Raw genomic sequence first — 24,415 nt, 5'->3', positions numbered from 1 at the left:
TAGTGTAGGTAATAATTGATCAGTTAACACGTCATAAATCTAAATCCTGAATAATTAATTACTGAACTTTTTAAAAATTTCTACCTTCCTTCCACAATGACAACTTGGTTATCAACTTCAAAGCAGCTTTGCGAACAAAGCAAAACAAATGTTAAGAAGCGCCAAGACGCGTGTTGCAGGCAATCGCCTGTTGCATCCACAATAATGTAGTTAATTGGTGTAATCAACGTTGGTTTTGTGTTAGATTATGACAAGTTTCAAGTGTATTGCATTTTTGGTGAAGGATGAAAAACTATCTCCTTCCAAGGTAACGACTAGAACATCACACAACTCAGGCGAAAGAGAAATTGAAAAAAGAAAACTAATCGGGAAAAATGATGGTTTGCAAAAATGAGAGAATTGAAAGTACTTACTTTCAGCGCCAAAAAACTCGAGAGTGCGATGTTTTAACTATTTTCCGATTAGTTTTCTTTTTTCAATTTTCTCTTTCGCCTTAGTTGTGTGATGTTCTAGTCGTTACCCTCCTTCCATATCTCTGTCTCTGCTCTGTCCCTTCAAAGATTGGAATCCGCTTTATGAAGCCAATCAGCTTTTTCGATTTGCAAGCTATAGCCATCTCCTTCATGTTAGTAGAAATTGGTTCGATTCCATGTTGGGTCATACCAAAGCTTTTAAAAACGGTGGCACCGATTGTGTTCTTTCTTGTATAACGCAATGAGAATAAGTCGGGTAATAATGTGATGACATCGTCAATACCACATAGTTGAAAATCTGTATTGTCTCTGTAATTCCTCAGAAGTGGAAGAGCGACAATAAATACGGATTCTTAGTATCGAACGATCAACTTTAACACTTCACAAGACTTTCATTCGTTGATCATTTGTTGTACCGGTAATGTATTTTTATAAAATGAAACTTAAAAATCAAACCACATTTCTTAGCTGCGTAGCTGCTGGAATGAAAATGAGACATCGCCAGATACCGCTCAGAATCAAGGAAACAACTCTGTCAGACTATCAAGGACAAGGCTATATAATCTAAGGATAAAGGGCGAATGCCGGACTGCTGCATCGAGCAATCAAACGTGTCATCTCAATGTATTTTTGATTATCGTTATAACCTAACCAGGTTTGAGTCAGATTAGCTTGTGGTTGACGATTTAGATTTAGAGAACATGAAGGCAAAAAATCCAATTTTCAAATCAACCTTCAGTTAATAATTAAATTGTCATCGAGTAATCCGCAACGTATACATCCGGGTCTGTTCGGGAGGTGTCGGACCGATGTCTCCATAAGCATCATGCAGTGGCTCTCACATGTTGGAGGGTATTTGAGGAATCTTTGGAATCGCTCTCCTTCTCAGGGGCTTGTTACATTGAAAGCATTCCAATCATCTGGGGGTGTTCCTCAAAGCACTGTGTAGGATTCCAAACAGAAAAATCCAAAAAAGTGTTTTTCAATCTTTGAAACGGCAGAGAACGTGAAAACTCTAAATGCAAATGTGAAGTAACCGTCTCGAACTGTCTCTGAACCGTCTCGTGAAAGGTTTGAAGCACGAAAGTAACATGACTTTTGCTCTTAGTGATTTTCAAGCAACTGTGGCTTGAATCCATTTGCAGCAATATTTGTAGTGGATCAGTTTGGAAATGGAAATGCAAACCCAGCAATCCCAGATAGCAGACAAATAGCCACCGCTAGCCACCCCAGAACATAGCAGTAGCTATATGAAGAAGAAGCATCTTCAAAAACTGTTGTGAAATTTGAAAACTGGGATGTGAAGACTGCCAGTCCGATAGAGCCACAGACGCCTGAAACGACAAACACACTCAATGTTACAGAGAAATGAAGCAAGTCTGGCAAAATTGTGGTTAAATAACTGAATTCGACGATGGCGGTAAATGACATATTTTGTGATTTATAGCAAACTTGTAAGTTTTCAATTTTTGAAGGAAACAAGTCAATAAAAATTACAATTAAACATGCACAAGTGGGGTCTGGCTCCCTCATCGGCCTGCGAATGCGGCGCGGAGGAACAAACTGCTGACCATGTCGTTCTCGAATGTCCCATCTACAAGGCACCAAATGGAACGCATGGTATAGCAACGCTGGACGAAGCTACACGCACCTGGCTCTCCACCACCTGCCCTGAAATTTGATCTAGTCTCGAACGAAAGAAGAAGAAGACAATTAAAGACTAAAAATAAAAGAAATACGAAAGCGTTTTATGAATTTTTAGATGACACCATTTAGTAACTTCCACACCTAGGCCTTTCGTCCCCTTTCTCCCGCCCCGTAGCCACCACCCGCAGAACGTGTATCAAATGTAAGTTCTTACCAGCAAATATAAGCACACCACTACCGATGCGTTGTGCGAACAGTCTTTTCTTCACTATTGCACAAACCAGTGTGATGGTAGAAGCAGCATTGAATATTGTCGATAGTGCCAGAAACGCCTTGATTGCCATCGTCGGAGGCTGATTCAAGTACTCGGCTAGAAATACAATAGTAGGTTAATAATGGTAAAGGTCCCATACTCACTTATTGGGCTTTGGGCTATGAGATAAAGTTCCCATCACACTAGGCCTTCGGCACAAATGAGAATAGGGAGGCCAGTTTCTTTATCTCGACCGCTTTTCCTTCAACAACTAAGCCCACCTAATTTATTACACCTTGTGTAGAGGTGGGCGGTGTTTTTCAAAAACCAGCTGAAGCCGAAGGAGCTACCATGTGACACTGATGAGTGGATTAAAACTATCAGCCGTCTTCATACATTACGCTTGCAATAAAAGAAGCACAACCTGTCCTCACAAGTGCATTTTCCCTGCAATATTATGTAGGCAGGCGAGCTCCTTCAGTGGTTGGATTACTCAAAGGAAAGGACCTACCAGGTGACGCTAAAGAGTTTAACAAAACATTTGGCTGTTTTCATAATTGAACCAAGTCCCTGCCCATAAAAGTTGGGCTCATTGAAAAACGAAGTAAAACCTTATTTCTAAACTGGAAAGGAAAGTGCAAAATATTGAAACTACATGAGACAAATAAATAAACAAATCTATCATGGTTCAACAAGATATATGCAAATGAAAATGCGACTTCGATTCTGTTAACCAGAAAACTTCATTTAAGGATATCACTTTGAAAAGCAGCTAATACAATATAGATAGTTGTGATTGGGTGTAAGTATTTCTTGTTGAGTTGGACATCTCATTGTTTGCCGTCCTAAAATAACGTTTTAAAATATTGTAATAGCAACGTTCAAAGCTTGAAATCGTCAAAGTCAATTTTGATGCTTAGTTATTTATATAATTTGGTCCCATTTTAAAAAATTTTGTATAAACTTGTAGCTTGATTCCTAGCAGCTAAAGTAAAACGTATTTTTCCAACCTAGTTTCAACAAAGAAACGAAACCAAAACATTTTAAGATACAAACCCAAATATCATCCGTTTTGAGTGTACTTACGAAACGGGAGGCACGTTTCCTTGAAGCAAAACCCAAAGAGACCGAGCGCGTTACCCTCATCTGTGACGATCCAGTGATCCATCGCGATGCAAACAATGAAGATCACCAAAGAAGCAAAACTATGTAAAATGACAACAAAATTTGCAAGTTCTATCAGTCGTAACTGCATGGTTCACTGAGCAATGATTTTATCTTTCAAACTTGAAACTAAATTCCTATTTTGAAAAATAAAACCGTTTAACTTTAAATGGAGGAACTGCATTCTGACAATTTTCTAGTAAAATCAAATATAAAACTGTGTGATATTTTTTGTGACCATAGAATCTAGTTTGACACTTCAGCTACAGAAAGAGTATCGGCTGCATAGCCAAGTGGTGAGAGCTCTAGTACAGCACTAAAAAGGGAACCGGTTCGACACTGCTCAAGCGCATGCGGCTGTGTCTTTGGCAGGACACTTAAAGACCTGCTTGAAGGTGGACACTGCTTCCTTGCCTTCTAGTCCATTAAACTTAAATCTTTAATCACCGGACGCGAACTTGGATGCGGCAAAAAAAGAAAACGTCAGCAAAAGAATTGAAAAAGTAGAAAACTATCATAATTTAAGTGTTTACAACAAAGTTTTAACACTATTTTGAATGAAGGTCAAAAACACCAGTGTAGCTCAGCAAACCACTCTGCGGAAGGGATGACAAAAATTTTTTACACAAACAAGCTCAAATAACTTTTTTATTTTTTATCATTTTACGTTTTACATTCTGTGCTTTACAAGCTCCACAAAAACAGGTTAATTCTCACTCAACACCACATCAATAAACATCACCTGTTCAAAGTGGTCAAAAACAAGTTAGTTTAAATTGAGAAAGCCCTTCAAAATTACAAACAACTCAAGCGAACTTGCACTGATATATGCGTATACTAAATTTTTAGTCTAAAGTATTTTCTGTTGCTTCTTTCAACCGATGTTAGTCGAAAAAACATTGAAACTATTGACACCATGTGATTCTGTTGGTATAAAGATAACTGCTTCATTTTCTACTGCAAACTTATGTTAAAACTTTTCCGGTTACTGTCTGACACCAGCACCTTGTGCTTATCAAACGCAGTTTAGTTGATTTACAACCTCGCCAAGCGCTCGAGGCTATTCTGGTGCGTCACATTTGACAACACGTCTTCGCGTGTTCTCAGCTCTCCTTGCTGGGCTCTTTCCAAACGGAACGTGCTTGAGTGACTCGAAGTTACTGTATCAGTACTACGTCATACTCTGCTGGTTAAACATCTAACGAGAAATTGTATCTCTTCCCAGACAGCAAATCAGTCGTTTTTTACACAGATTTAACGTCTGAAAACGTTGAATCAATGTAAAACATAAATGATTTGCTGTCTGGGTCTATTGCCCACTGCATAGCCGAGTGGTAAAGGCAGTTGTACGACGCTCTGAAGTGCAGCGGTTCAACACCGCTCAAGAGCATGTGACTAAGCCAGAGGGAAGACGCCATTTAAGCTTGCAGCGTAGCTGCAGGTCCCTCACTTGCCTCGTTTGGAAAGATTAGCAACATGAGAAGGCCCAATTTAAATATTGTGCTTTTCAAGGCAGTGGCTAACCATCTCTTTGAAAGCTTCATTCTCCTTTCTGATCATTCCTTTGACTTCCGTCGTGACTTTAACGTGTTTCTTTCACTCTTTCGTGCTTCAGTAACTCAAAAAGGCCGTTTCTGCTTCTGCCCGGTAATCGATGATTTAGACAACCCTGCAGAGCTAAAGAACAAAAGTAAAAATTGTTAAAAAATTTGTTTTCATCAGTCACTGCACTTCATGAGGTTTCATGCAAAGTAGTTGTCAAATATGCGGCGACGCTTGAATAAGTGAACGCTTGTCCGTGAGAGTTTAGATTAAGCAACAAGAAGCAATACAAGCCTTACCATACGCTTCCTTTGTGTCCTCACATACGTTTGCCGCAGTATCTCGCGCTATACCACTAACGTTAGATTTTGCAACCGAGCGTGGAGGCTGTTTACACCACAAGTTTTATGGTGAAATGGAAGTGTCACTTCAAATTAGTAGATTTATTTTTCACGGTAAGAGAGTTAGAAGTCTATGTCATATTTAATGTTGCGTGTTAGTCCCAGCATTCAAGCGCTGTTGGCATTTCTTGTAGGGTCAGTGTAAGCAGAGATTACTTATCATCTATATGGTGTAAATAGTGATGGAGTGAGCAGGTTGCCAGAAATAACAAAGATCTTACAAACATTGACAAGGGAAATGCAGTAGGCTATGTGATATTAATAAAGCATTATGTGAAAAACTCATTGTAGCCTACTAAGCCAACGGCACTAACGAGAGTAGGGTAGCCAGTTCTACTGTATTTTTCGGCCGGGTTTCCTTCACCAATTACGCCCACCCGATTTATTACACCCTGCTGGCTAGAGGTGAGCGGTGTTTTTCAACAACTTGCTGAAGCCGGGAGTCGAACCAGGATTGTATGATTGGAGAGCAAACGCCTTACCCGCTACACTATTCCATCGCGTCATAACGAGAACCATTTTCTCATCCCCGATGCTTAAATAAAGTATGGGACTCACCTTTATACTTATGTTTGCAAAACTATAGGCCTAGCTGCATAGAAGGCTTGTATAGTTAATATTGTGTACCCACACGCATAAGCTACGCATCTGTGGATATTTACAGCAAAAACTGACACGGACAAGTTATGCGCTGCCAGAGGTTTTATGTTACAGTAGATCACAAACATCAGGCGCAAAATTATTCAAATGTTATCTGCAAGCAGTGACGCTGTTTCGACCTTCAGGCCTCTTCAATGTAAGTTTGTGACGTCATAATGTGTGATTGTGATGAATAATTTCATTTTCTTTCTCCTCCATCTGATGGCATTGATCAGTGGATTCCTCTCTGTGGCGCTGGAGATCATTGCTTTGGTGGCTCCGGTGTGGAGTCTGAGCTGGTCCCAAGATCAGGATCTGACGTCTTTATCTTCAGTCCATGAAGCATATCAAGGTGAAATGTTTATTTAGTTCTGCAAACTTGCATGTGCTTGTATTCTCTATGGCGAGCACGACTGTCAATTTTTAACAGGTTTGGACTAAAATTCAGCAAGCTTTGTTTGATAACATAGTTGAAGTTTTTTTTTTACAAAGTTATTACAGTCTTTAGACAAAGAATTTTAGCAGGCTACAACAAATTTTTACATACCTGTTCGGTGGCTTAGTGGCTAATGCGTCCGCCTCTGAATCGGTAGGCATGGGTTCGATACCCTATCGGGTCATACCAAAGACTTTTTAAAAGTGGTACTGAATCTAATTCTAAATTCTAATTCCTACAGTGCCAAGCAGTGCCATTCCTGCTTGACTCTGAGCAATGGAATAGATTCGGGTAATAATGCATTCAGTTGGACCTCTATACAGCTGCATTGACACTGTCTGCTTTGCAAAGCGCTGAGGAGCAAGGCATTCTGCGATGGATACAGCGCTATATAAAAAAACAAACATTATTATTAACAAATTTGTTCTTGAAGACTAAAATCATCAGTCAGTTTACTCGGTATGCTTCAAGATAATAATAAAATTTTTCATTCAAATCACAAAAAAACTCCTCTGAAGAAAAATATTTAGGCTACTTCATACTGTAGCTTGATATCTTCCATTATAGGGCTAGGTCGATGCTTTATCTAAGCCTCAGTTACTACTAAATAATCGTAATTTAATGTCAAGTTGCAACTCCTCCCCTGACAATTTCAAAATGAAAGTGAATAATCAAAAATAAATAATCTGTATATTAATAGGCTAATTCAATTCAATTTATTTTTCATTTGCTGTCGCGAACATGCAGGAAACGATAAGGTAAATTATTATCATTCTAATATTCTAATGAAGAATTTGTCATTCTATGAAGATTTACAGATCGTTTTCAAACATTAGAAAACCACTAAACCTGCTTTTATTTACTGTGTTTCGGGACATGTCAGACTAAACTTGCCAGTTTATTGGAAATTGCAAAGTCACCTTTTGTTTTAAGAAAAAAGAGGGTTAAACCTAAACATCTGTCAGATTACCCCAACAAACCACCTTTTGTTATTCATACCTTTTAAGTATATGACATCATAATCTGCATCTCTTAGACGAAACCAGGCCGCAGTTTGTGACAAAGATGGTCGGTACAACGGTAGCCGCAATCACCATCGCTTGTGGTTCTTTAGTGATCTTCCTCGTTTCTTGGTTGCTGGCGAAACGAAACTTGAAATTCTTAGCAACCAATTTTCTAATTTTAGCAGGTGAGCATTTCAGTTTTTTTTTTTTTGTTAAACCTAAGCTGCAATGCACCAATAAATGCTAAATAGACGATGTTGACAAAGACGTAATACATAGATACGAATAGCATGCAAGACTACATACCAGACAGTAAAATCCATAATGTTTACATTATTCAACGTCTGCAGACGATAAATCAATGAAAAAATGGCAGATTTTGCTGTCTGGGAAGCAGCCTCTTGCCAGCAGCTTGAAAGTAATTTCTGCGCATGTCTATATGGCGCATGTCATTGTGCCTAATAGACGTAGTGAAGCTGGAAAAGGACTTTGTAGTATACTTTTGTTTACTGAAAAGCTGGGAATGCGCAGCTACAGAAAGTTGCCTTCCCTATGACTTCTTGTATATAGGAGAAGGTTGCTGACACAGTTAAAGGATAGATTTCTTTTGAGCGACATCTAGTGAATAGAATATTTCAGACAACAAGACTTTAACCAGCGGGAACTTGTCTCGGTGACCGGCCCTGGGTCAGTGGTTCAAAGCCTTTACAAGTATGCGGAATTGCCGGGATTAAGCTTTTTCGTTAAAAAAATAGAATAGATAACCTAATAATTTTGATTACCTCTCGTAGCTTAAAAATAAAGTTTGTGTGGACAAGATTAGGAAACCAATTTTCGTGCCCACCTTCAAGTGTGGTGTTAAGTAACTTGCTAAAGGCCCAGCCCCGTGCTTTGTGCTGGTTTCGAACCGGCAACCTTTCGAGGGTCGTGCGGGAACTTTCCCACTCTGCTGTGCAGCCCACGACAATTTGGTTTGTTTTGGTTTTGAATCTTTATCCTCGGACTGAAAAAGCCTCTGATAGGTCTTTCTACTTGTAGACGCTTTTGATGCAGGGCTGGTTTCCGAGATTGACAGAGTAAAGTTTTCCGAATGTTGAAATGTTGTTGCCGGGAAATTATTCCATTCACTAGATGCCGCTGAATGGAGAAGTCCTGAGAATGCGTTGCTCAAGCGCACACCCAGAGAGTCGCACCAGCGCCGCTTGATTTTGAGTCGAGTGCGTAACCACTGAGCTAACGGGGCGGACAATCAAATCTTTTATTGGTTCAGGACTCTTAGAAGTGATAGGAGCATCGATTTTTGCGGGACATTCTAACAGCTTCCCACGTGGATCAGGGCTGTCGTTGATGTGGGTAGGCAGCATCATAATGGCCATTTCGATGATCGCGGCTGGAGTCGCAGCTTACCACACGGAGGAACGGAACTACGTGACAATAAGAGATAGCATAAAAAGAAAAACGATCTTTGAATAAGAAGCTTGTGAAGATCCGCTACGGATCAAACAGGCTGATAAAGTTACTTTAAAAATAGTTATCCCAGCTAGCAAATCTGTGTTTTTTTTGCATTGATTCAACGTTCAGACGTTGCGAAAAAGACAGATGTTGTTGCTGGGATGGCTTTAACTGGCACAGTATATATATACAGTATAACCGCAAACAGGACGTCACTGTTTTGATCTTGAGGTCTTCTCAGTGCAGTAACGCTAGGCGTGAACGCCTTATTACTATATAAGTAATGCAGCGTGGTGATTTTTCCATTTGTGGTACGCAAGGAACCACATTTGCATTGGCATAGCTGGTAATCTACAGCATACAGTAGGTACTGTATATCAAATATAGTTGCTATTCACCTGGAAACGTTTACAACTTGTTTTACCCTAATTGAGATCATTACAAGGTTCTTATACAAATAGAATGTAACTATTCTACTGCGTGTATAGTATGTTTATTATGTTTAAATAAAAATCTTTTATGGCGATCTCAATTAGGGTGTGCTAGACTTTTTAGGCTTTCTTTCTTTTAGTGTTGACCTAATCAATGCATTTTGCAAACACGTTCAGTTGTAGCTGTGTGCGGTTTTCAGTTGTGTGTTAAATTTAACTGCAATATTTATAGATGTTTTATTTTTAGTTTGTGATCCACTGTTGTATCAACTAAAGAAACATCACGCTTCAACTCTGTGCCGGGACAGAGTACTTATGAATATTGTATCGGCTATGTTACAGAGTTGGATTAATTACAATTGTAATTGAATGCAATTTATTACACATTTTCAAGTAATAGTTATTACAATTGAGACTTTTTGTCATTGTTTACTGTAATTGTAATTTTGGTCCAAATTACAATTACATTAAGAAAGTTGCACGATGTAGTCTTTTAATTTTGTAATTGAAACGTACAATTAATTACATTTGGAAGCAATTGTAATTTGAAAACTTCAGAACAATGTAATTGTAATGTAATTGAAGTAAAACTGTGTAATTGATCCAACCCTGCCATGTGCTATCTACCGTCAAGCGGTGATTAGGAGTTAACAATGAGCGAACATCGTGGAAGTGTCGGACATTGTCGACACGAACATTAGTCACAATCATGCACAAGTAGATGATCAGAGGCAGGAACAATAAAGTTGACAGGAGGGTCCTTTTGAACCCGGGCCGGGATGAATTTAGCAGCCCTTAACTTTCCAAGGGCCCGAAAAGTTAAAGAAACTACTAAGTTTGAAGCTCAGGAGTCTTATTGATACTGGGCCCTAACTATCTTCGACGGCCCTGGGAAGAAATCTTTGATGCAGCGAAGAGGAAAAAACACGACATTGTTGTTTGTGAAGTTGACTTAATTCGCTTCTGCTTTAAAACGACGCAGTGAGAATGCTCACGACTTCACACGAGATCCTGCTCTTCTTCTTGCTGATACTTTCAAGAAAATAAAAAGTACAAGATCTGTATTCCAAAGTAAACCGAATCGCCATGTGCCCCACGCCGTGTCTTCACGCCATGTGCCCCACGCCGTGTCTTCACGCCATGTGCCCCACGCTGTGTCTTCACGCCGTGTCATCCAAAGCCAATACCTTTTCGGGCTGTTTTACGTCAACAAACGTATAATTTCGGTTTTCCAAAATTCATTTGAACAAGTTTTGTGGATCAAAATGAAGCTGGAATTAAATCCATCAAAATTTGCTTAAAAAAGAGCGAATTATTTGTTTGGTTTTTGAGCAGCAAGGTACATATTTTGTAGAGTACGCATGTAAAATTTTATAAAAGTAATAGTGTAGGCCTACATCACCTTCATAATAGAAATGGGTAATTGAGCAAGAAATCGTGTTGGGAATGAATAAACGCAAAGATAAAAAGTTATTTCAGTCAAATTAAAAATGGCTCCCCTGATATGTAAGTAAAAAAAACAAACAAAATGTTGAATGGCAAACGATACATACACAAAATATGGCAACTTGTTGTAATGGTGGTTAAAACTTTTTTTTTTAATTTTAACAATTAAAGAAAGAATGAAAAAAAAATTGGCTACTTCATAATCTGGTATCTTCGTGGACGTAAAAATCAAACCACATTCGTCATCACTTTGAAATCATTATCTATGACGTCACAATTACGTGCAATTCATATTAAATTTGTTTTAAAAGTTTTATTAAATTCTTCAAACCAAAAATAAAACCAGTGTCTGGACCAAGGTGCAATTTTTCCTGACCTGTCATTTTCTGATTGGTGCAATGACCAAAATCGACAACTCTGACGTCAACCCGAGCTTTGTGACGTAACTTTTCCAACTCAGGATCACACGACCAATTGCTAGGTAGCGATGAAGAGGCATGCTTTTGGTCAGATTTCGGACTTGCATTAGTTTTTTCTTGTGTGTGGATTTCCTGGGCAGTGTTGCCAGAACAACCATTGCTTGAACAGTGGAATTTGTCTTCGTTGGTTAAGTGTAAACCTTCGTACACCACGACGAGCGATGCCCCATACAAACGATATGATGTCAGATCATTTAAAACAACAATCAATTTTTCCAGCATCCGCAAGATGGGGCTAATCAGTTCAGTTCGGACACGGTTCTCGCTTTGAAGAAAGAGACGAAGAGATTTAAGAACGCCGTCACGGGAAAGCCCCCGACCAAAGAGCTTGTCTCGACAGATATAACGATGATCTTGGTACACCTGAAAGCAAAACACAAACTTTTCGTTTCCAATGTTCTTCGTTTGAATATATTTTTTTCTGTAACCGGCTCAGCGTCGGTGGTTCAAAGCCTCTACAAGTATGCACAACTTCCAGGAATAACCAACCAGAGACTTCGTTAGTCCGAGGATAAAGATTGAAACCAACCAAGAACATCTAGTTCGGGTGGAGACCGGCACAAATGGCTGTATGGATTTGCAGAGTTTTAGTAGACTCAAGACTTCAACAAGTTTAAAGAATCACAATGACAGTATTTCAGAAACACTTTAAAAAAAAATTGATGGAAGTTAATGAATTTGTGCAAAAAAATGTTTTTTTTAGATCCTCCTATGTGGTGAGATGGCGCAACGGATAAGGCGTTGGTTTTCCAATTATGCAAACCTGGTTCGACTCCCAGCATCAGTTGGTTGTTGAAAACGCTGCTCACCTCTACCCAGGTCTCAGGGTGTAATAAACTGGGTGGGCGTAGTTGCTGAAGTAAAGGCGGCCAAGAGAAAGGAACTGGCCACCCTACTCTGCGTAGTGCCGAAGGCTTAGTACAATGAGAACATTATCTTCTCATACCCGACACTTGAATCAAGTATGAGACCACCTTTACCTTTTGTGCGCACACGTGGATGCCCCCGCTTAAAATACTCATTTTGTCATGACATAGCATTTTAGTCGTCATCATCAGAAATAATTTGCCATGCTTAGAGGTATAAAGGAATCCATTACCCACTTTTAGAACTTTCTTAACATCATTATGGTGATTTTGAAACTTAAAAGGTTGGAAAACCTTTATGATGCAGACTGATTGGTTTTAAAAACTAGGGCTGTCACCACTCGGCTTTGTAGCTGAAGTGTGTTGAGCCCCCTTCAATAACGTAATAAATTGCAACCAACTTGAAAACCGGATATCCGAAGTCCAAGAGTTGCCGTCGTCGAAAGTTCGTCCTTTTCGTAGTGTCGCTGCACTTTATCGTGAGGACAATCGTCGCCAAACAAACGTGTCCCGACCTTGAAGTCGATGATACAAGGAACTTTGAAATCTGAGGCCACGTTTTCCAGTATAAGGCAAGCTATAGTTGAGACGATAAGGAACTTGCCCGTTTGAGAATTGATCTGAGCTGACTTGGTTTAATTCCGAAATTTTAGTTGGAAACATTGCTGTTGTTCTTAACTGCGCGATCAGTTTTTGTTTGTAGCTGCAGTTGCTGTGGACCTATGGTACAATGCATCCACTACTTGGACAATGACTAATTCAAATCGGCCGTGGATGTCGCTTGCATATAATAGAGTCTATTGTCCACCAAGTCTATTGAATACACGACGGTCGTCTGCTTCGTGTCTATCGAGATTCCCAAGCGTCGAAACCATTGTTTTAGTGACGTTTGTGACAGTGTGGAACACATAACTGAATTTCTGAAAAAGCTTGAACACATTTGACAAACTATGAAAGGTATTTTTGCAAGCAATAAATGCGAGGGAAAGAGTCCAGTTAAAACATGAGACTTTCTTGTCTTTTGTGAGCCACCTCCCATCTAGTCATCCAAGTAGATGGAGCAACCAGAGATTATGTGATGAGATAATTGTCTGCTTCAACACATCTCAGTGACACTCAGCAGACCACCAAGCTTAAACGCGACATAAAGACGTCCAGTCGTTCAAACGACAGAATGACGAATCATTGAGTTTTATTTTGAGATTTCAGGCTAATGTGTTTGTTTCGTAAAACAAGAAATTCAATAGTGTTTTAATAATCAAAATGGATACTTTTTATAAATCATGTTAAATTCTGATAGTTTGCTTGTCAAGTTGACTTCATGCAGTGCCTTTATGTTGCTCATGAAAATCAACTTGAAACGTTAATATGAAGTGTTTTTACATTGTTTTGTCATTGCGTTGTTGTGCATTGTGTAGTAACATATACCTGCGGTGAATGAAGAAGCGCAAGTTTTTGAATTATTAGTAGAAATTATTATTATTTAACTTCGTTTAATTGACACATGTTTCATTTTTAATCAATCGCAGTTGTACGTGACATCATTCGACGTGGTTTCAAGAAGCACGAGAGATTCACACATCCTGCAATTCTTGAATAATTTAAACATGTTGAATTATTGAATCATAAACATCTTCCATATTTGCGTCATAAGTGCCAAAAAAGGATACGCTTTGTCAAGTGGGTGCCGTACCGCTCCAGTTTTTCTTTAACTTTATTCTGGAGGCGCAGTACCCATGGGTTTTTCCCAACCCCAGAAATGTCAGCATCCATATCCTTATCCTTAGTCCAGCGATGAGATTGGAATCCTTCGTTCTTTCCGAACTTCCATCGCTCTAAGCCTCTAGAAGCAACATGAAAAAATGATGACGTCACAATGAATACGGCAAAGTTTATGACATGATAATAAACAAACAACAACGTCATAGTGATGTCGCGGGACGTTTTAATCGCGTTATTACGAACAAGCTTGCCAAGAAAAAATGTGACGTAACCTACTCATACTGCAACTGAGACTGGTGGACGTGAAGTGACGTCATAGTGACGCAATCGGAATGGTTTATGATGTCATCGAGGGGCAGCACTGCAATGCTGTGAACATCTCCGTTTACTTTCTTATAAGTAACGTCAGCAATGCCTGGAAATCACAGGATGGTGATTAAGAGCAAGGAAAAAATGTTTTAACCAAAATCTATCTATGCTAGTATGGGCAAATATCAAGCATGGGCGGATACTTGCTCCAACTGATTTATTCATAAGAATATGTTGGTTTACGAAAGATACCTGAATGCATTCCTAGTATGCTTTATTGGAAATTTTGGAATGGGGTACAGACAAAAGTTTTACTGTTAAGAAAAATGGAAAACAATCCTCGAACAAGTGTGGACAGCGGGCACCGATAAAGAATGATTAGAAAATGAGTAAAGTACAATCTCTTAAAAGTAAATTTAAATGCACTTTGTTGCATTTTAGGGCACATTACATTTGATTACATTTGTCCAAATACGGTAATAAGTGTAACCATTTTAATTACGTCTGATTTTTCGGCGCGGACCGCTAGGTGTCTTCCTACTACTCACTAATTAAATTAAAGCATCAGGCAGCCTATGGCCCAACATCATTGCAATGAAAGTTTTGCTCAATTCCATTTCGCATTACCGAAGTATCGCGGCGCGAAGCAACGTAGCTCAGGCGCCATTGTGACGTAGAATTGGTGTTCGTTCGAAGAAACTGGCTTCAGAATCAAAGCCTGGTCGTCGGTGGTCAGCAATCCAACGCGCCCCGTTACCTATGACATCATAATGGCGCAGCAATCAGGTATTAGTTAGAAAGATGTACTTTCTTGAAACGTTTAATTTCTTTCATTTAGACTAATACATAAAAACGTTCTAGCAAACAGTGAAATTATGCGGCGTGATGTGAAACATGGTCAGGTAGCAAATCTCCACTGCGTTAAGTGACCAGATCTCCATCTGAGAGGTAGTTTAGGTCGTGACCTTTTTGGAGGAGATATGTTGCGGGGCTTGGCAGAGAGTGCTGCCTGTGACTGCGATGAAACACAGACGGCAGCCAACATATAATCAAGGACTGCCTCGGTAATGCAGTCGTACTCTGAGGAACCTGCATAGCCAAGTGGTGAGAGCCCTTGGTTCGACGTTCAATTGGGCGCCGGTTCGACATCGCTCAAAAGCATGTTGTTGTCTCTTTGGCAAGACACTTAAAGGCACGCAGTCGATTGCAGAGTGGCACCCTTTCGACTATAGCCCTTGATTTCTCTCATAACGATGAACAGTATGCTGTTTCAGCGAGGAATGTCTACCCAGCCAGCAAAATCCGTCATTTTTACATTGCTTCAACGTCTGCAGACGCTGAATCAATTTGAAAATGACGGATTTTGCTGTGTAAGTACGGCCCTCCTGAGGACTATGGCCTGCTGAACTGGACTCTGAGGAATATGGATTCTCTGGTGTATGAAGAAATAGAACCACTTGTTCAAACTGAATCCCTTCATCTTCATATGGATGATCGCTCCAGTCTTCATCATTCGCGTATTCGGAATGGTAGGATCGCGAATATCGTGACAGATGACCACGCAGACAGGTTTATGCAGATTCATCAGCAAGCAATGTTTTGGTTACTTGCTGACGTAGTGCTGATGACGCGAACTCATTGTTTGATGGTCGGAGAAAAATTGATGTTACTTCCTTATGTTTCGCGATTCCGCTCTGCAATCTGCGTGATTCATTGATCACATTGTGATGTAATAGAACAGTGTTCCTGTTCTAACAACCTTTCTAAAAATCGCTTCATGCCCAGCGAAAGTTTTATGTCGTCACAGTCAGAGGTTGATTAGTGAGTTGCGATAGACTTTAAAATGCATCAGCTGCAATTAGTTGTGCGAGCCCGCTGCAGTGTGCACCCTGGGGAAAAGAGAATTACTAATGGAGTGCCAAGTGACAAGCCGTCTTTTTGAACAGCTGAACATGAACATTAGACGTTCATGTTGCTCAAACTGTGCTATTCATTATATTTCACAACATGGTGTTGTCATCATGGATCTGAATGGTAAAACGAGGCATCGGGCATCATTGTCCCCTGATACAAAATCAGCTTCTGCCAGCACATCGGCTGCATGGCCGAGCGGTAAGAGCCCGGCTGCGGCACTCGAAAGGGCGCTGGTTCGACACCGCTCAAGAGCATGCGGCTGTGTCTTTGGCAGGACACTGAAAGGCATGACTGAAGGTGGGTACAAACATTGGCTTCCTTGCTTTTCAGTCCAACAAATTTAAATCTTCAACCGCCAGGTCTAAAACAATTTGTAATATCAAGTCATAATGTATAACGTCAAAAGAACAGCAGTACTGCTACGTCTAAATTAGAGACAAGCAACTCACAAATGAATGTAACAGACAATTCTTTACCGACCAAGCATACCTGGTGAACGTAGGGCTTAAGATCCATATTCTTACTCATTTAGCTCAGCAGTTGATTTTACTTTAAGTATTAATACGTGCTCTAATCTAAACAAATAAAGATGTTTACTGTGTAATGTGACCGGGTGGGGTTTCGAACCAATGCCCACTGAAATTTCTTTGTTTCATTAGCATAGGGCAACCTTCTCAGTTACGATACACACAACTGTTTAAATACTGTTACACCCAGTTAGCTCAGTGGTTACGCGCCCAGCTCAAGGTCACGCGGCGCTGGTTCGACTCTCGGGGTGTGTGCTTGAGCAACGCATTTCAGGACTGCTTTCCATTCAGTGGCACCTGGTGAATGGAATAATTCCCCGGCAACAGGATTTCAACAACAAACAGAAAATTTCACTCTGTCAATCTCGGTGACCGGCCTGCGTCAAGAGTCTCTACAAGTATGTGAAACTACCAGGAATAACCTATCAAGCCTTTGTCAGTCCGAGGATAAAGATTCAAAAACCAAACCACTGTTCCATTGCCACAAAGATACTTGAATTATAAGTGAATAACTTACAATTGCAACTATGTAGCTTACTGCGATTTACGAGTAATTGTAGTGCACTTTTAAAGTTAGTATCATTGGTTTAACAGAAAAAATTAAAAATGAATTACTCCAGTTTTTCACAAAAGAAAAACTAAAATTTATGTCTTGAAAATACATAAAGAAATTAAGATCGCCAAATTAGACAAAACACTCTCCAACAAGAATGCTGCTGTTGCAATTACCAACTTAAGGTTGAAATTATGTCAGTTGCTCATGGGGACACGAATTATGAGGCAAAAGTTTCTTTTCAACACAAAAACAAATCCGGTGTTGATTTAGGTTAAACATGAACAACATTATGTTGACTATCGCAGCACATCTAACACTGCGACATCCAGGGCTGGGTTGAGCAAGTAGCCTTAGGAGGGGGGCTGTTTCAACAAAGCACAATCATGTGTAGGTCTGTATTAATCCGACCTTGCAAATACACTGCGAATAAATGTACTTTTTATGGGGGACCTCCTCCAATTCTCTCCACTGAATCTAACACTGCGACATCTCGTGGAATGTGGTGTAGCTGCTTCGTTTTATTTTTTTGAACCTTGAAGTTTCTAGCAAAAACTAAAACAAATCTATGTTTGGACACTTGCACTTAAGTGTTCATATTTGTCTTATTACTTCAGCCTCAAAACAATTCAGGGAATTTCGAAGAGCTGAATGGTTTACTTAATCGACAAGTTTACTAAATCGACTAATGTACTAAATCAGTTTTCTGCTTCAAACCAAAGTCAGTGAGAATACAAGTAAAGTACAGTGGAAATAGAAAAACGATTCGACTTTGAGAATTTTAACTTTTACAAAAAAAAAACGCAAATATCCCATATTTGGACTCTCCTAGGGCAATGTCCACAATATCCAATGGATAGTTACCTCACTGTATACAAATAAAAATAAAAAATTGGCACAAAATTTGGTACATGCACAGAATTTGTAAATTGAACTTGTAGATAAATTATTCACAGTGACCCTTCAAGCAGGGGCGCCGGAAGCGGGGGGGGGGGGGACAGGGGGGGTGGATGCCCCCCCTGCCCTCAATTTTTCTGCAGATGGAGGGGCAGGGGGGCAAAGTCATGTAAGCTACTGCACATTTTGCAATATAACAAGTTCTGCTATTCGCTTTTAGCCTAATTATAATCTTTCATTTTTGCCTCAAAATAATATTTACGGCACAAAATTTTGCAACACAGTTTCAGGCCTTAAAAACATATCGACATAAAAACGACAATATTGCCAGCCGACGTAAATTAGCACTTCGGATTAAGACTTTGTTAAAATAAACGTTGGGAATTACAAACAAGACTTACAGCGCTGGTGATCGCAGATGGATGTATTCCATCAATAACAAATATTACTGCACAATGCAACAGTGGCGATTATGATGCGCTGACCTAATTTTGCGTCACTCTTTGATACTACATATTTTTGACAGTTAATCCACGATCATTCCATTGCGAAATTAAATAATTGGCTAGAAGAGACCGGCGGCCAAACTTGGCCGATTGAGGAGGTAGCACCGGCGGTCATTCAAGCACTACTTAGCGGCCATGGCCGCAGGCTGCTTTAAGGCTTGACAGTAAGTTACATCATTATAACATAGCATGATGCCCTTCTTTGTATACCGGACACTTGTAGGCTATCATTACTCAATACATAGTGAGCTGATAAATTAGCATTATTGCTATATCTTATGTTAAAACTTGAAAAAAAAATTGGCCTTTTAGTAAACAAAAGTGCCCTTTTTCGTAATCTTGCCCCCCCAGTCAAAAACCGTTCCGGCGCCCCTGCCTTCAAGTGTGGCACAGAAGCAAATACACTTTTACATTTCCAACATTCCACAGTCTTGGCGCAAACAACCGCATTGAAACTTTTAATCAAGTCTTGTTTGCTTTTGTTCATCTCTTTTCACTGTGTCAACTTTCTCGAGAAAAAGCATTAACTTACAGCCCAATTAACTTCTTGTTTGTTCAGTAGCTCACTGGTGTTAGCAAGAGTTTTACAAGGAATTAATAAATCTATTAAAAGTTGCACTTGGTGTGATAAATGTGATATAACGTAAAATGATTATCGCCCAGAAAGCAAAATCCGTCATTTTTATACTGGATAAGAGACAGATAAGAGACTGGATGAATCCGTCAACTGGATAAGAGACGTTGAATCAATGTAAAAATTACGGATTTTGGTGTCTAGGCGATCACGTGGTACCAAAGTGATGACGCAACCGGGCAAGAGAAACGATCGCAGTTTTGGAATTTAATTTTCTTTGAACAGTTGATATTGATACATAATTTCATACCCCAACAACAAAATCTGTCATTTTTACATTGATTCGACGTCCTGCGAACGTTGAATCAATGTAAAAATGACGGGTTTTGCTATCTGGGTAACGACAACTCCTATAATGGTATTGAAAGCCACAGTTATTTTTTGCATGTCTAGTTTATAGAAACTTTACTTCCTGTGCTTACATCCTTTCAACCATTTAATAAACGTTAAAATCGACCTGTTTCAGTTTACTGTATATTAAGAGTTTATGAAGTTTTATATAACCTGGTAGGTCGCGCTAGGTTTCTGAAGGAAGTCAAAGCTTTGTTTTACAAAGTTGAGCTTTAGTTGAACTATTAGTCTACGTCATATCCAACCATATCCGCTATACACAGAGTTGCCATCGACATGGATCCCAGATTAGACAACCAAAAAGTTAAGCTTTTATATGAAACGAAACAAAGGTTTTTGAACAAATCTTTGCATTTATACGAGCCATGACATATCACACTCCATATTTTTTGCTAGAAACAATCTGTTCCAGCAACTCCTTGTTTATAGAAAATACTTCGTGCATCTCACGACAGCTCAGGTCTAGGGTTAGCTTTACTGATAGCAGAGATTTGACTGTCATTTTACTAAGTCTGCTCCAAGAAGTTTAATAATTAGATGAAAATTACACAAAATAAGAGCTCAAGTCAAAAACAAAGGAAATCTCTTAAAAATAAGGACGATAATTTTATCTAAGACATGGCCCTTCAAAACAAGGACAAATCTTAGAAATAAGGACGGTATGGCAACCTTGACTATAAAACAACATCCCAGTTAGCAAGGGTTGTCATTGTACCTTGTTTCAACGTCTCCAAATGTAAAAATGATAACGTTTTATAACCTTGCGCAGTGATTTATTGCTCGTGGTTTGCCTGTCTCAATGCATTGCTGCACACACCCACAAAGTATCATCAAAACGTGACTCGCCTTCGGTCTAAGTTTTCATTTCAAACTGAGAGATCTACAATTCATCTCTTGGAAATTTATTGCTTGGCACCGTCCTCTACAATTCATTCGGTACAACTGCATCACTTCGCGTAGAAAAGTTATAGATCCTAACACTTTTCTGACCAACTGTTATAATTGAAACTTACTTTCTATAAACGTGAAAATACACAACTTATCAAATAAATGGATAACTCCATTGATTGAAACACAGCTGCGGTGTAGGTGGCACTGCGTGTGTAGCTTGGTAGGAAGCTTTGTTAAACCTACAATAAAAGCGTACGTCAGGGGTTTCAAACCTTTTTGGCCAAAGGGCCACATGCGGTTTACGAATGATGGCGCGGGCCACTTGAGTGTTTACTGCTAATTTGTAATCTTAACGGCTGTCTTATAATAATTTCTAATTAAAGCACTCACATCAAAATTTTAATCTTAGAAATGTGTGTTATCCTGTTTTACAATTATAACAATAAATATACCAAGATATAGTAAAGTCAATAAAGTTTTTACTACACGTCAACATTTCAATGTGTAGTTTAGCTCTGTCTTAACAAGTTTGGCATTATTCGGTGAGATGGACGATGTAGCAATGCGAAGCGAGTTTTCCATATGGCTGTCAGAAATTAGTGATCTTACATGCGACTTGACATGATTCATCCGCGAAAAAACTTGCTCGTAAAAGTAAGTACTGCTGAGTAATGAGGTCACAAAAACTGTGAATCTCTGAATCCTCAGATATTTTTCTTCAGAGACATATTTTTCATACCACTGCAGAATGCTGATGATTTTCACTGCTAGATGCGTTTTGCGCGAGTCTCTGATATCAGATTTACTTCAATGAAGTAAAAAATATTACTGACTGACTGACTCTTGAAGCACAAGTAGGATTGTGTGGGTTTGGTTCCAGGGTTTGGGTGTAACAATGTGCATTGTGATGCAATAAAGTTAACTTGAACAGTTGTGCAGTGTGCGTGCACCCCTGCACTAGACACTAAATATAGAGCAATAGACAAAGAAAGTAAACAATAAATGCCAATTTCTCGGAATGTTAGTTCGCCATAAATTACGTAGACGATTAACTTGATATAATATAATATGTAATTTCGAAAAATACCGCAGGCCACTCAGAACCTTCCCGCGGGCCACGGGTTGGACACCCCTGGCGTACGTGGTACTGCGTAGGAAGCTTTGTAGGAAGCTTACAGATAAATGCTTCTAAGTTTAACTTTTTAATAATTGCACCCAGTGCCGGATTAAGGGTCTGCTGGCCTGTAGGCACATTTTATAAGGGGCCCGAAAATCAGGGTTGCCAACTAAAAAATTAGAATTATCAGTTTGCCAAATCATTGTCACAAAGATCTTTGTTGCAATTATAACATAGGGTATCGCGCAAAAACTTGGTCATATGCCTAACTAAATAACAACTTTGCGCGTTTTTGTGATTGAAAACGCGTTAACTAGTTTTTGGAGGTCAATCTTACGGAGTAGATCGCTTTCAATACACAAAAATGCCAGTGTACCAAGACGTTGTTGACACATTGTTGATCGTTTAATGTCTTTAATTCGTTTCAGTTGTGAAAACGAGCGTTCCCCCGAGCAATTCGTAGCCATTAGAGACAAGTAGCCTACATTCTAAGTGCTACTTCAGTGTTCGGAAATGCATTATAAACACCAGCAGTAGTGTGCAGCATTTTAAACATCTTCTGGGCACTTCCTGTTGCTGTTGTTTCATCGCATCTTTGCTCTTTATAGTCTAAAAGTTATTTTCTAATTTCTTAACACAACACAACGCCACGTTTGTTTCGTTGCGTTACGCAACGGAAATGCGAATTTTTAAAAACATCAAAAAGGAAGTGGCAGCATGTTTCAATTCGTATTTTTTAACGGTTTTTGCAGGTAGCCACTTTAACAAGTCGAAATTCTGCCACTGAAATTGATTAGAATGAAACTGCCAACCAATCATAAGCTACGGTTTAAGTGACGTAAAAAATGGCGAAAAGAAGATGATAGAAAGCAAATTAAGTGATGGATTTTTTGTCAGCTGGTTGGCTTAGGGGTTAGGGTTAGGGATAGAAAGTAGTCATTTCATTGACGCAGGTTCGATTCCCACCACTGCTATTGCTCTTTTTCTTCTGTAATTACCAAATAAAGTTCAAAACAAGCATTAACTCTCTGGATGAGTGCTAGAAGGATCACAATTGGACGGTAGCCTCTTATAACATGTTCTGATTGGTTGACGGTTGCATTGTAGTCATTCGCAGTGGCAGAATTTCGACTTGTTAAAGTGGCTACCGTTTTTGCAACCTTTAATTCATCTGGAAAAACAGAGCTATTAAGATAAATACTTATTAGTTTAGAAAATAATTATTTTGAAAACATGACTAAATTTCTTCTGATTTTAAAGTGGCCTGGATTTTTGACTGGCCTTGTAGGCACGTGCCTACTTTGCCTAATGGTTAATCCGGTACTGATTGCACCCAAGACCAACCAAATATCAACTAATGTTGAAGTATTTTACGCAACATCCAACTAAAAAACGTTGACACTGCTAAATACCTTGTTATCTTCATTGACAAGAATTTCTCATATTGATGCTCTATCTTTAAAACTCTCCAATCTGTTGGTATACTCTTTAAATTGAAACAGCAGTTAAAGCTTTTTTAACTCACTGTTGGCGTTTCTATCGCAAGCTGTGAACTCAGTTTTTCAAAACTTAAGTTGATAAAATCTTACTTAAGATCGACCATGGGAGAAAGCAGGCTATCTGCGCTAGCAATACTGTCCATTGAAAATGATTTAGTTGGGACATTATCTTTTGACCGTATAATTTCTGAATTTGTTTCAATGAAAGCTAGACGTATTGAATTTTAAACTTTCAATAAAATTAAACAAACACTGCTTTAATTCTTTTGCTGTGTGCAATTTTAATCAGCTTTTACGACGGTGTTAAGGGGGGCGGCATTTCGTGCAAAATCCAAGGGCGTTATATTGCGTTGCTACGCCACTGGCTCAATATAGGCTACTCAGCTTTTGGGAGTAACAAGAATAGGGTGGCCAGTTTCTTTCTCTCGGACGCCTTTCCTTCAGCAACTACGCCCACCCAGGGTTGAGCAATGACCATTATAGCATTGTTAAAGCGAGAAGAGAGTGGTCGAGAAAATGCCAAGCCGAACCAGACAGCAAAACTGCAGTCAGCAGAAGTTAAATCAATGTAAAAATGACGGATTTTGCTGTCTGAGATTTCACTTTCATGTATCACACTTGCGGTTTCACAAATATTTCGACATATACAATGATCAAGAGAAACAAGTTTTCCATTCACTTCAGGGATACACTACATGCATACGTATACGACGTAAATTCGTGTCCAAATCCACCCCTGTCATCTGACACGCCTTCTGCTGTTACTTGCAATGCCAATAGAAGATGCACTGGCGAAATTTAACGTTGATAGTCAAGCTACCAAAAATGCTCCTTTTTCTATTGAATTAACGTCTGTAAACGTTGAAACATCAAAAACGCTTAATCTCGCTACTGCAGAGGTAGTTAGCCTAAACCAAATAAATTTAAGCTTGTTGACTGAAGCTGCGTTGCTGTGAAACCATGAGAATTCCATACTACTCTATTTGAATAAGCTGAAGATGCTATTACTATAGCGAAATCGATTCTTAATAAATTCCACTAAGAGGTTAGATTGTTGTGCAAATGCCAGCATTTGATGAATGCAAAATAGAATTCCATACTAACATAAAACTCCAAAACCACTTGAAACAACAATAACTACCTGAGCATGCCCACTCAACCGTGTCGCTGGTCTGCGCTTTCCTTCTAATGCGCAGCAATGGGTGCTTTCGTCACAAACAATGCACGCGCGATGTGTCACGATCGACTTCCGCACCAACCCG

At 39.3% G+C, this 24,415-nt stretch overlaps 3 protein-coding genes across 3 annotated transcripts; 1 reads left to right on the top strand and 2 right to left on the bottom strand.

The window, feature by feature from the left end:
- Window positions 1-879: 879 nt before the first annotated feature.
- LOC145782576 (peripheral myelin protein 22-like) lies at window positions 880-3,670 on the bottom strand. Its single transcript, XM_082594388.1, has 3 exons — window positions 3,460-3,670; window positions 2,335-2,490; window positions 880-1,807 (listed from the first exon to the last, which is right to left on the bottom strand). Exons 1-3 carry the CDS (start codon window positions 3,626-3,628, stop codon window positions 1,635-1,637), a joined length of 498 nt encoding a protein of 165 aa, XP_082450514.1. The 5' UTR covers window positions 3,629-3,670; the 3' UTR covers window positions 880-1,634.
- A 2,605-nt stretch (window positions 3,671-6,275) lies between these two features.
- Window positions 6,276-10,241, top strand: LOC145782133 (uncharacterized). The gene is made up of 3 exons (XM_082593885.1): window positions 6,276-6,471; window positions 7,592-7,744; window positions 8,830-10,241. Exons 1-3 carry the CDS (start codon window positions 6,309-6,311, stop codon window positions 9,030-9,032), a joined length of 519 nt encoding a protein of 172 aa, XP_082450011.1. The 5' UTR covers window positions 6,276-6,308; the 3' UTR covers window positions 9,033-10,241.
- Window positions 10,241-16,755, bottom strand: LOC145782132 (inositol hexakisphosphate kinase 1-like). The gene is made up of 6 exons (XM_082593884.1): window positions 16,668-16,755; window positions 14,892-15,021; window positions 14,232-14,370; window positions 13,904-14,076; window positions 12,635-12,810; window positions 10,241-11,730 (listed from the first exon to the last, which is right to left on the bottom strand). Exons 1-6 carry the CDS (start codon window positions 16,704-16,706, stop codon window positions 11,182-11,184), a joined length of 1,206 nt encoding a protein of 401 aa, XP_082450010.1. The 5' UTR covers window positions 16,707-16,755; the 3' UTR covers window positions 10,241-11,181.
- Between the last annotated feature and the right edge of the window lie 7,660 nt (window positions 16,756-24,415).

Source organism: Aplidium turbinatum, chromosome 13 (genome assembly GCF_918807975.1).
Source record: "Aplidium turbinatum chromosome 13, kaAplTurb1.1, whole genome shotgun sequence".
Classification (NCBI taxonomy): Eukaryota; Metazoa; Chordata; class Ascidiacea; order Aplousobranchia; family Polyclinidae; genus Aplidium; species Aplidium turbinatum.
The sequence above is the reverse complement of the archived record's forward strand: the minus strand, read 5'-3'. Positions and strand labels throughout refer to the sequence as shown.

What these genes read in the sequence shown, in the direction of transcription:
- LOC145782576 (XM_082594388.1), bottom strand. Translation starts at nt 3,628, where the DNA reads ATGCAGTTACGACTGATAGAACTTGCAAATTTTGTTGTCATTTTACAT. An exon ending in GGAAACGTGCCTCCCGTTTC is followed by an intron (nt 2,491 to 3,459) that starts GTAAGTACACTC and finishes TTGTATTTCTAG; the next exon opens with CCGAGTACTTGAATCAGCCT. An exon ending in TGGTGTGCTTATATTTGCTG is followed by an intron (nt 1,808 to 2,334) that starts GTAAGAACTTAC and finishes TTGTCGTTTCAG; the next exon opens with GCGTCTGTGGCTCTATCGGA.
- LOC145782133 (XM_082593885.1), top strand. Translation starts at nt 6,309, where the DNA reads ATGAATAATTTCATTTTCTTTCTCCTCCATCTGATGGCATTGATCAGT. An exon ending in AGTCCATGAAGCATATCAAG is followed by an intron (nt 6,472 to 7,591) that starts GTGAAATGTTTA and finishes TGCATCTCTTAG; the next exon opens with ACGAAACCAGGCCGCAGTTT. An exon ending in CAATTTTCTAATTTTAGCAG is followed by an intron (nt 7,745 to 8,829) that starts GTGAGCATTTCA and finishes TTATTGGTTCAG; the next exon opens with GACTCTTAGAAGTGATAGGA.
- LOC145782132 (XM_082593884.1), bottom strand. Translation starts at nt 16,706, where the DNA reads ATGAGTAAGAATATGGATCTTAAGCCCTACGTTCACCAG. An exon ending in CAGTCTCAGTTGCAGTATGA is followed by an intron (nt 14,077 to 14,231) that starts GTAGGTTACGTC and finishes TGTTGCTTCTAG; the next exon opens with AGGCTTAGAGCGATGGAAGT. An exon ending in TTCGGATATCCGGTTTTCAA is followed by an intron (nt 11,731 to 12,634) that starts GTTGGTTGCAAT and finishes TTTTGCTTTCAG; the next exon opens with GTGTACCAAGATCATCGTTA.